Source organism: Telmatherina bonti, assembly GCF_933228915.1.
Source record: "Telmatherina bonti genome assembly, chromosome: 16".
In the NCBI taxonomy this organism is placed as follows: domain Eukaryota; kingdom Metazoa; phylum Chordata; class Actinopteri; order Atheriniformes; family Telmatherinidae; genus Telmatherina; species Telmatherina bonti.
In genome coordinates this window covers 9,667,992-9,680,051 of record NC_136614.1, presented here as the reverse complement: position 1 = coordinate 9,680,051, position 12,060 = coordinate 9,667,992, and the positions used below count along the sequence as shown (strand labels likewise).

At 40.9% G+C, this 12,060-nt stretch overlaps 2 protein-coding genes across 2 annotated transcripts; one reads left to right on the top strand and one right to left on the bottom strand.

Moving 5' to 3' along the window:
* Positions 1 to 7,064: 7,064 nt before the first annotated feature.
* On the top strand, positions 7,065 to 8,016 carry tmem251 (transmembrane protein 251). The gene is made up of 2 exons (XM_079255766.1): positions 7,065 to 7,161; positions 7,634 to 8,016. Exon 2 carries the CDS (start codon positions 7,642 to 7,644, stop codon positions 8,008 to 8,010), a length of 369 nt encoding a protein of 122 aa, XP_079111892.1. The 5' UTR covers positions 7,065 to 7,161; positions 7,634 to 7,641; the 3' UTR covers positions 8,011 to 8,016.
* A 284-nt stretch (positions 8,017 to 8,300) lies between these two features.
* Positions 8,301 to 12,060, bottom strand: LOC306767685 (uncharacterized protein). Its single transcript, XM_079255767.1, has 2 exons — positions 11,874 to 12,060; positions 8,301 to 8,428 (listed from the first exon to the last, which is right to left on the bottom strand). Exons 1-2 carry the CDS (start codon positions 12,055 to 12,057, stop codon positions 8,349 to 8,351), a joined length of 264 nt encoding a protein of 87 aa, XP_079111893.1. The 5' UTR covers positions 12,058 to 12,060; the 3' UTR covers positions 8,301 to 8,348.

Here is a 12,060-nt window from a genome sequence, read left to right as displayed (position 1 = left end):
ATCTCTGTAGCAACACGTCTGACCCTCCAATATGACAGAAAATCAACTTTACCTTCAGCCTGAAGCAGCAGAATTAAAACAAACTCCAGCAGAGTCATTCTGTGTCTCTGTGAACGTTGTGAAGCTTTTCTCTGCTACAGATCTCTACATGTCGACTCTGTTTCCTCTTTCTGGTCGACTTTCTGGATAAAAGTTAGTCAACATCCTCCCGATGCTAATTTTGTCATGTGGGTGTCATCACATCTTCCTTTGCCCTCCAAGCAGAGTTCTGCGAAAGAGTTATTAGGCTTCAACCATTGTTTCCATCTAACATATTAAATAAGAGAAAAGCAGAATATTTACCCTCAAACTGCGGATAATTAGCTGCAAAGACATTTTTTATCCGACTCTTTAACACTTGATGTTTCTGTAGCTGTGACACAAACAACAACAGTTTCCCTTCATGCTAGTTTTCTCAGGAAAAGCTGTTCGGCTGAAACATCCACTATTCAGCATGTAAAAATAGTACGGTTGTCATGTTAACAGTGGATGTATCCTGCAAACACCATATCATGTTCACATCAAGCACAGACATCAGGCAAAAGGTAATAGAGCCTGCAAAGGTCAAACTTCTTGTCTACAAGAACTCATGGACTTCATGGAGAGGATGAGACAAGTCAATTTATCAAATAAAAATGTAATCACCATTCAGCAACTGTAAAATACAAAAACAATTAACTAAACAAGACAAACCATTTTAATACCTCACTATTAAAAATACTCATTATGGAAATCACCTGCCATGTCAGTGCCCCCCCACACAGTGAAGTCATAAACACGCCAAACTTTAAACACTTGTGTGGCCACACTGCATTGTCAAAAAATAACATTAAAAAGTACCTACATTTAGATGTTACTAAAAAATACCCACTCATGTTAAAAACAAATTGCTTCACTCCACATGAGGCTCACCTCATCGCCAGCCTCCAAAACACCTGGCACCTCCTCACACTTCCTGCCTTTTATAAACTCAGAGGCAGCCTCCACACACCAGGTGGCGCTGGTTACATATATAAATTACAAAAATAAGAAAATGTAACAGTTGGGTGATCTGGGTGACAAATTGAAAGAATATGATGGTGGAAATGATGCAGATGCTGTGGGAATGGGATAATACCAGGAATGACAAACGGGGAATGTTGGATACCATTGGGGTTCAGTCTAAAAATAAAGCAGTCAGTAACATGCTCAAAAAAATCCTCACAATGAGTTGGAGAGAATCCAATCCACTTTATTTTATAAGAGCACATTTTAAAAGCAAATGTCTCCAATGTATTGCACAAAGTTAAATACCACAAAATAACAAAAAAAAAACATAATTAAAACAAGTGAAACAAAAGGACCACACAACACAGTGTTAAAATTATAAAAATGATAAAAGTGGGTCTTCAGACAAGACTTAAAAACACTCCTCTGTGGGGGCAGTTCAGACATGGAGGGGCAGAGTCCAGAGTCTAGGACCGACTCGGGAGCATATCCTGTCGCCTCTAGTTTTAGTTGTCTTAGGAACCACAAGCTGATTGGCCCTGAGACCACTGAAGTGTAAATTTGGAGGCATTCAGTAATGTATTGATGGGTCCAGTCCATTTAAAACAAACTGGAAGATCTTAAAATCAGTTCTTTTTTTTTTTTTTGTCTTGTCCAGCATTTAGGCAGCAGAATGATGGTCTGGATGCTGTGTTCTGCTGAGGAAATTTTCTCTGCCAAGTGAAGCTTTATAGATATAATGATCCCCTTGACTTTCTGAATTTTTATTTTATTTCTATATTTATTTTGTATTGTTGTTTGAATTGTAGAGTTTGTACTGCTGGACCAGAGAGGACAGACGAAAGACAGAAAGAGGAAGGAGAAAAAACACCTCATAAGAAAAGTGAAAGAGATAAAGGGAGAGAAAAAAAACTAAAAAATAACCCAAAAACAAAAAGAAAGAAAACAACCTACAGATGTATACATATACACACATACAGGCACACACATACATATACACACACATACACACATAATATATATATATACACACATATATATATACATATGTACACATATACATATACACATACATACATATACACACACACTTCTATGCACACACATACACACACACACATACATACGTACAAACATATACGCACTTACCAGTATTAACACATATACATACACATACAAGCCAACTTTAGATCATAGTAACTAAACTATGAATCTAAAAAGTTAAATATAAATGAGAAACAAACAGAAATGAGAAAACTAGCTGCTGTTAGTGAATAAACCTGCAGACGACTCGGTGACTGTGTCACATGCAGAACATGCAGAGTGGAACGTGTTCCGGAAAAGGTGATCATGCCAGTGTGACCCCTCCCACACAAAGGCAAGAGGCACGCCAGGAGTACCCCCGAGACCCGGGCCATCGGCAGCCATCCCCAGGCGCAGACCCCAACCGCCCCACCCCGGAGCCAGCCATGCACCGACCCAGGAGGAGGCAGAGGGGGGTCCCAGCCAGAGTCCCCCGCAGTCAGGGGGAACAGGCCCCAGCAGGCCCGGACCAGCGAGGACCGGCCCCGCCGGGCACCGGCCACCCAGGGCAGACAGAGCGCGGGCCCCACAGCCCCAAGAGCCCGGAAGCAACCCCCCACCCCCGCAGGCAGAGGGCCCAGCCCACACCGACGGAGGGCCGGGATCCCCAGACCGCCACCGAGCGGCAGTTCTAAAATCAGTTCTAAAACGTACAGACAGCCGGTGTAAAGGAGCTAAAATCAGGGTGATGTGTTCATGTTTTCTGGTTTGTTTAGAAATTGAGCGGCAGAATTCTGGACTAACTGCAAGCATGAAGATGTGTGTTGGCTGATACCTGCATAAAGACCGTTGCAGTCCTCCAGTCGAGAAGAAGTAAAAAGTGTGCATGACTTGTTCCAGTAGATGAAAAGATTTTTTTTTTTTTTTAATTCACTTTTAATAAGAAATGAAGGTGATAAAAACCTGATTTTAAAAACGGCATTGACCCGTTTATTAAACCTCTAATCACCGTCCATTGTGACGCCAAGGCTGGTGACTTTGGGACGCAACAAGAGAAGCACCAGGAATAAGTGAGTCCTGAACCATACATTAATAATAATCCAAGAAAAAGACTCACAACACCAGGTGGGTTCCAGAGAGCAGGTCCAGGTCCAGGTCCAGGTCCCAGTTCAGTGCAGGTCAGATCAATCAGGGAGGGGACAGAAGCAGGGGGCAAGGTCCAGTCCAGAGCAGTAATCCAGGTTAAAAAAAAAAAAACAGGCTATAGAGCAGAATTTAAGACGGGTTTACAGATGATCTGGCAGAGAACTGAGGGTTGCATGGCGCTTCAGAGAGGATGGGAACAGGTGAATGGATCGTGTTGATTGATGGTAATGGCAGTCAGCAGGAAGCATGACCAAATGAGGCGTGAGTCAGGAAGGCAGACCAGAACCATGACAGAACAAATAAGTATGTACATGAATGAATTTCAGTGGATTTATTGAGTGTGTTTGTGAACTACTGGGAGCAATTCTGGTTTCCAGTCTAACTGCTGCAAGAATCAAGGACCTGCAATAGACAAGTTTTGTTCTTTATTCATTCATCACTTGCGACTGCTTGTAGCTCCTCATGAAGGTCAGAAAGCTGGGATGTCCGTTGAAATCTCCATAGAGAGTCACCCCGAAGAGGAAAAACAGGATGTCCCAGAGAGTCGTTGCATCTGTTCCAGTTGAAGAGGAGAGAGGAAATGAAGTTTCAGTCTGGGCCGCTGATCTACTGAGTTTTATGAACCAATGAGACCAAAGATTTCACCGTTGGCTGGGTTTTGCACTAGCCAGAGGCGTGCGAAGAAGGACAACAATAAAGAGCATTACAGTAATACAGCCAACATTTAATGAAGCTGGATTACTGTTGTGCATGAGGTTTAACTCTAGCCAGCTGTGTAATTTAGATAAAACAGGACTTCACTGCAGAACTGCTATCCTGATCCAATTTGAAATCACTGTACATCTTAAAACCCAAGTTTGAGACTTCTGGCTTTCAAAAACCTGCCAAAGGATGCAGATTATCAGGCGGGGGTCCACAAATACCACCTCGACCAAACATCATCACTTCAGTTTTTTCCTCACTGAGATCTAAAAAGTTCAGGGACAAGCAGGTTTTGAGACTGCCAGAAGAAAAGCAAAAATTGAAGCTCGGTGGGCGGTTCCTACCATCACCATCTTGGTAGAGGCATGCGTGTCGTCTCGTCCAGAAAATACAAATATGGGCAAAGAGGTGGAGCTGAGAGGGGGGCTGTGAGTGTCATGGTGGATGATTGACATCTAGCGAACTCCGAGCTTTCTGTAGCTAAAAGCTAACTGAGATAACCGAAGCTACCCAGCGAACGGAGGTAAGCGGGCTAAAGCTAAGTCACTTTGTTAACCGGCTAAAAATCGCGGTTGTTCTACGTTCTTCTTACTTGAAGCCAGAGATTGGTACCTGTCAATCAAAAGGACACGCCACTAAATTTGCCGAACTTTGAGATTAAATGACTTTAAAACGGGCGAGTTAGAAAAAAATTCACTCCCCCCACAGTTGTCATGAAGGTAAACCTGACCTATTAAACCTAAAATGGATTTTTGTATCAGGCTGTAAACATGTTTATTTCTGCTGTAAACATGTTTGTTTCTGCTGTAAACATGTTTATTTCTGCAGTGAAGTTGGTCTTTTTAACATGGGAGTCTATGGGGATTTGCTCTGTTTTGCAGCCCCTAGTGGATGAATGAGGAACTGCAGTTTTATGCACTTCTGCATAGGCTTCACTATAAAACCGCCAGAGGTTGCCGGCTTGATCTAACCCCGCCCTTTTGACATACAACCACGCCCATTGGACATCCAACACCGCACAATATCCAGCTCCATTCTCCAGGCTGCAGCCAGGGGTTATTGGCATGTTCATGCTTCGGTTGAAGAGACAGGACTTGATCCACTTTGGACTTGGCAAATGGACTTGTACTTCTATGGCACTTTTCTAGTCATACAGACCACTCAAAGCACTTTACACTACTAGTCACATTCACCCATTCACAAACACACTCATTCAACACACTCATACCCCGATAGGCACATCGGGGGGGCAGTTTGGGGTTCAGTGTCTTGCCCTAGGACACTTCGGCATTTTAGTCAGGGGAAGCCTGGAATGGATCCCCCAACTTACCAGTTGAAGGACAACTGCTCTTCCTCCTGCTTGATGCAGTACCACACATGTCCAGTAAGTGGCGTAACTGGGCCCTTTACATGTTGCCGTCCAAGGTATCAAAAGCTGCTGTTAAGTCCAAGAAAACAAGAGTAAGATGCTGACCAGAGTGTTTTGTTGAGAGGATGTAGTTAAACACTCTTCTTGAAGCTGACTGAGTCGTACAGAGTTTTAAACCCAGACTGAAACACTTCCAGGACATCCTGTTCATCTAAAAACAACTTTGAGCATGGACAACTTTTTCTAAAATTTGAAAATAAAAAGCAGTCTAGAGGTGGTTCTGAAGCTGGACATCATGCTGCCATCAAGACCAGGTTTTTGTAGAAGGGGACTGGACCACAACATGTTTAAAAGTCAACAGAATAACTCCAGATGACACTACTGTTGGTGATGGAAAGAACTGCCTGTCCCGTACGAGGAAAACCTTTTCTTTTCAGGATGTCATGTGGAGAAAATGACAGCTAATTATGGCCAATCAGAGCTTCCAAACCTGATAAAAAAAACACCAGCTCAAACTCCAAAAGAGCTACAGAACAAGACAGAAGGATCTGATGCAGAAACAGAGCTTGCAGTAGCAACTTTATCAATAAAAAAGCTATAAATTTTCTAATTAAAACAAACATTAAAAGCTTGTCGTCCTGCAAGTAATGGACGTTTCCTTTCTGCAACACATCCTGATACATGTCAGATTTAATTATCAGACTGTTGCAAAGCTTGAAGTCAAACTCTGCTCAAATTTGCTGATTACCCGTTGATGTGAGTCAGACGTGTTGCAGCAGGGAAACTCCCAACACATGCAGGACTGCAGTCCTGGACGAGCGGAGTTGCTTCCCCTGGCACAGGTCATCAGGGTCGTGTCTACTTTGTGTTCCCAGAGTCAGAAGTAAACATGGTGAGGCAGCATTTGTTTTTTATGCTCCTCACATGACCGCCTGGCAAAATCCTGGAAGTTTTACGTCAGTAGTGCACAGCTTCCATCGAAATGCAAAAATAAAAGGTGACATTTTATCTTTTTCTAAGGTTGCAGTCACTAGGAAAAGTCTTATTTCATGTTTACAAAGCAATTATGGTATTTTACCTGCAGTTGAACAGATTGCTGTTGACCCAAATAACAAAGGAGGGTTTGGAGGGTTTAAATTTTTCATGATGCAGGGATTGTTTAAATAACACAATGATAACACAGCAAAAGAAAAGCAGTGATTGATTCAATGAAGGCATCGAAGTCTGCATCCCTGGAGAAAATGTCCCTCAGCTGTGACGTGAAGCTTTGCAGTCTGGGTTGCTGGTGGAAAAACTGACTCCATGGTAACAAATATTCATCAGATGTTTTCTATGATCCTTAAAATATTGTAATGACCAGCCAAAACACAATTGAAAGTTCTAGCTCAAGTGTCATCTATTTTTCGCACTCACAACAGCAGAGGGGAGGGGAACTCTCTCCAGCTACCATCTCCCAGACTCACGGTGCCAAAACTGAAGCCATGACTAACAGCCAAACTTAACATGCACCAAACTATGAATGAAAGTAGTTCCATAACAGTAATTCAATAACAGCACTTGAACTTACTTAGTAACAATGATAAGAGAACTATAGTTTTTACCAGCTCAATACCCTTGAGCCTTTGCGGCTATGTTAGCTTCGAATGCGACAATATTTTAAATGAACAAATTATTTAAGTGTCATTTTTGTGTATATTTATTGTGATAAACATCCTTTGCGCATGTCAGTGCAGGACCGCTAAGCGACCAGCAGAGGGCGCCGTGCGTCGTGACGTCACCGCCGTCTGACATGTGACTAAACAGGAAGAGAAACGACTCATCCCCCCAGGACCGACGGCGGATTAAAACTGTGCTTGTAGCTGAATTTTACTTTAAAATAATCACTGCGAGGGAAGGTAAGAGCTGATAAGACTGGAGTTAACTGGTAAACAGCCTGGTTAGCGGGGGGTTAACCAGGTTAACGAGCTGCAGGCTGGAAACACACAAAGCAACATGGAGAATGTTGTTCTGGTCTTCAGGTTGTTCAGGTTCTGCTCATTCATCAGATAAAACCCTCTGAAATGAACCTCCTTTAATGTTTCCTCACAGAAAACAGACATGAGAGGAAAAAGCTTGGAGATAAAAACGGAATAAATCAGGAATAAAGTCTGGCAGGGAGACTAAACATCTGTTGGATAATAAAATATTTTCATTTCAGAACAAATTATCTCATGAATTCCCTCATTTTGACCTCAAGTCTGGCTTAAACTGCTGATTTAATGTTTATCCTGATCATAGTGAAAATAAAGTAACATGATCATCAGATGATGTAAATATCTGATCAGTTTCTGATGTTTTTATTGATTGTTGTTTCTTCTTCTTCTGCAGTATGGAGGATGATGAACTTCCGTCAGCGGATGGGATGGGTGGGCGTGGCTCTCTACCTGCTGCTCAGCATCACGGCGGCGTACTACATCTTTGAGGTCCACAGCTTCAGTCTGGAGCGCGTGCAGAGAGGCGGTATCGACTCATTGGCTCTGCTGCCTGCTGTCTCCGCCCACCTGCCGCCACTTCCTGTGTGGATGTGGGCGTCTATCTTCCTGCTGCCGTACCTGCAGCTCTTCCTCTTCCTGTTCTCATGCACGAGGGCGGACCCCCGAGCTGTGGGATACTGCGTGGTTCCCGTCTGCGTCTTCCTGCTGTGCAGCCGCCACCACGTGGCCAAAGCAGCCAATCACAGAGCGGGGCTGCTTATTGACACATAGAGGGGGGCTGTGATGTAATTTCCTGCGTGCCTTGAACCAGACCCTTGTGGGCGCCACGCTGCCCTCCGTTCAGACTGTCAGGATTCATCGTGCAGCTGTCAATCATCCTCTTTTTGTGATGTCAGAGAACCCTGCGCTCTGATTGGCTGCTCCTTCTGCTTCTGGGTCGTTGAAGTGTTAATTCAGCTGAGGTTACAGCTGTCGGCCAATCAGAGAGCAGCATTCTCTGTGGTGCATTTCTGTATTTAACAACATGAAAAATTGGTTACCATGACGACTTTATTACAACGATTAAAAAAAAAAGCAAATTGAATATGAGCTGCAGGTATCGTCAGGTGTCAGGTTTTGGATCTTTTAGCCGGCGGCTGCGGTTCTGAGTTCTGCTCCTCATCTTCATCGCTGTCTTCGTCTTCCTCACCTGCAACAGGTAAAACAGGTCAAACCAGCAGACAATCAGACGTCCGCAGAGTGAGGTTTCAGCTCAGGAAGATCAGCGGGATCTCCGACAGCGAGTGCCCTCCAGGTAGAGGGGGCGGAGTCAGCATCACATGATCTGGATCTAAAGTTCTGATCCGGGTTCCGGGTGATGCTTCCAGAACCGAAGTCAGCTGATTTTACCAGGTTTTTCCTCCATGACGACGCCGTCAGGATGGGAACCAGTGGATCAAAACAACTTAACTCTGCTGAGATGTTCCAGATGTTGAGGAGAAGTTCTGGTTCAGCCGACCGAGTCGCCTTCATCAGATGATGAAGAAACGTAGAAGCACCGTTTTAAAAACCATTTCAAGAAGTTTGTTTTGTTTTTATCAGGTACGGAGTTTTAATCAAACTGATCGAACTGAAAGTAGCAGCTGTTGTATGGAGGCGATCAATATCACTGCCAGTCAATACATCTGATCACCATGTCATTTACAGGTTTGTTACTGATCCGATACGGCTCCTTTAAATAAAGATCATGCAGAAAAGATCATAATGGTGCACTTATTGGAATTTATTTTAATTTTATGTCATCTGGATGATAAATCATCATCAGGAATAAAACTTTAAATGAGTTTGGTGGAAAATTAAAACTTCCAGATGTGTTTTTGTCTGAGAAACAGCAGCAGATCGTTACGTGAAGCAGAAACCAAGACAGCGGTTCTACATGGTCACCATGGTAACCAGAGAACCGAGCTAAACCAGTTCCTGTCAGGATGACATGCACGGTCAGATGATGATGATGATGAAGTGCAGTTCAGTCCTGCAGCTGACAGCAGCTCATCAAACAGGACTGAAGTGGAAACATGACACTGTAGTTTATTTAGTCTAAAGGTTTTTTTTTAATTATCTTTAAAGCTAGTTAATAAAAAAATTAATCGGAGTATTAAAAGTTGATGGATCTTTATGTAATTTTGTAGATGAGGGTGTGAGTATGTCTGTAGTATATCTGTGTATGTGCATGTATGTATATGGAAATGTGTGTGTATGTTAATGTGTACAGTGAACTGAATAAGTACGTTGTGACGTCAGCGACAGAATATAAAACTAGATGAGTAGAAATCGGTGGAAATACCAAATAATCCTTATTTTCTAACTCCTTTTCTTTCCTGAATTTATTTAATTATTCAATTGATGAAGAATTATTATGGTTGTTATTAATATTAATATTTTCTTCCTTAGTATGTATATGTATGTATGAGTGTGTGTATGTACATATGTATATATAGGTATGTACATATATTTTTTTCTTTTATACGTTGGTTCGAAAATAATTTTTTTTTAAAAAATTTAAATTTTAAACTTAATTTAATCAATCCAAACTTAATTAACCCAATATGGAGGAATAAAACTTGAATTAATTTCACCTGTAAAGATCACAGAAGCTAATCACATTAGCGGCTAATGCTAACCAGCAGCCTCGGCCATCAAGAAAATAACAGGAAGTGACATCACTACAACATACATATATCTCATAATTAAATGTAGATAATCTTTTGAATATTATATTTCAGAAATGTGTATGTAAAAATTTAAGATTGCAGTAATCTGATTACTTAGATGGTTCAGAGTTTTAACAAACAAAATATCAGAATCTGTAAATGAATTGATATTAAATCAAATATCAAAATGAAATACTTTCAGAAAATGACTGGCGACGTCCTTCTCATCATCATCGTCATAGCGATGTGACGTCACCAGTAAGCGAGGAACATTGGCAGTTAACGCAGCAGCACCTGAAGGCACCTTAATGTTTATTTACTGCAGATGAACTCCACCTGTATCCACATGTCTGATTATTTCCTGTTTACTACAAATATTTACTGAACTTAGTTTGTTTTTTGTTGTTTGTTGTTTTTTCCCCTAAAACACATTTTCTCCTCTTCTCTTCTGGAGGACCAGACGTGAGAAAAAGAGTTGCAGATGTTAAACTTTAAAGGTCCACATAAAAACACACTTTTTTTTAGATCTTTAACTTTACAAACTGCAAAGTTAAACTTTACAAAAATTATATTTTAGGATTTATAAAAAAAACTGTCACTGTAAAACCTTTACTTTAGTAAAATATAAATGGACTAAACAGTGTTTGGATATTTTTAAAGGAACAAAAATACTATTTCCATCTTAATCTTTCTTATCCTTTTATAAAATATCCTTTTATATAAGAGGTGTTCTTGTTAAATCATTAACTTTATTCTTCTTGTAAAAAAGTGTTTGTAGTTTTTGCTTCCTTCATGTGATGACATGATTTAATGAGTAAATGAACCAATAATGAGATTCTCTCCTTGTACCTAATATATAAACACAACTTCTCTCCCCATCAACACTTCATTTGGAACAATAAAGACATGTTGTATAAACACAAATCATTATTTATGGAAAACTGGTTTCAGCATGGAGTCCTGTTAGTAAAGCAGCTATTCAATAGCAGTGGTGTTCTAATGTCATAACTTTTAGACTACCAAGAGAATATGCTCTTGTTTTGGATGCCATCCCATCTGATGCCATAATGCTTCTCAGAAGTTCCGCCGCTGCTGTAACCACTGCTACCAACTTGGATCCTATCGACACCAATACAGGTCAAATTTGTTATTTTTCTTTTTAGTGGAAAAACAATCGTGACATGCGCAATTTATTCCAGAGAGATAAGATCTCTGTTCCAAATGTAATGTCTTCCTGGAATAACCTGGTTGCAAATCTGAACTGGAAAATTATCTGGCGTCTTCCTTCTAAGCATTTTATTGTGAACAAAATTAGGGAAATCTAAATGAAAATCATTCATCGTTTTGATCCTTGTAAACTATTTTTGTGCAGATACAGAAAAGATATAGAAGTCACCAGCTCATTTTGTGATCACTCTAATGAAGACATGTACATATATACACACACACACACATACACATACATATATTTATATGCTCCTGTGATTTATCCTATGTATTCTGGTAAAATGTGTGTACATTTATTTCCCCAAAAATTGATTTTGACTTCACTCTTGCATATGAAGATGTATTGTTTGGCTTTTTTCCTTTAACCCAGCCAAATCAGATCAATATTTTATAATCTACTTTTGTTGCTGGCAAAATACCATGTCCATGAATGTAAATGTAAATTCTGAAACAAAAAACCCTCTAATCTTTACAAAAGAACTCAAACAACACCTTACAACAATAAAACAATCTAAAATAAGAAAGCTGTTAAAACCACTGATTTTCTCTGCTATTCAACATTTATTGAAAAGCATATATTCCTTTGTACTCTATACTCTCTGATTCCCTATCATTATCCCTGTTCATGTTCTGTACTGGTCATATCTTGTATCGTCATATTGTCAATAAAGTTTGTTTAAAAAAGAAAAAAATAACAATAATAAATAAAACGCGTGCCTTGTATGCAGCCTCCACGCGCCCCCTCTCGCTCCACAAGCTCGCTGAGAAGCTGTGAAACGTTCCCGTTAAGCTCGCTGACTCCGCAGATCAGAGACTTCAGGTTGTTTTCCACCTGGACGGAGATGTTTCTCTTCTCTCCATCTCTGAATTTCAGCTCCGCGCACACCGCCGTGGTCGCCATGCT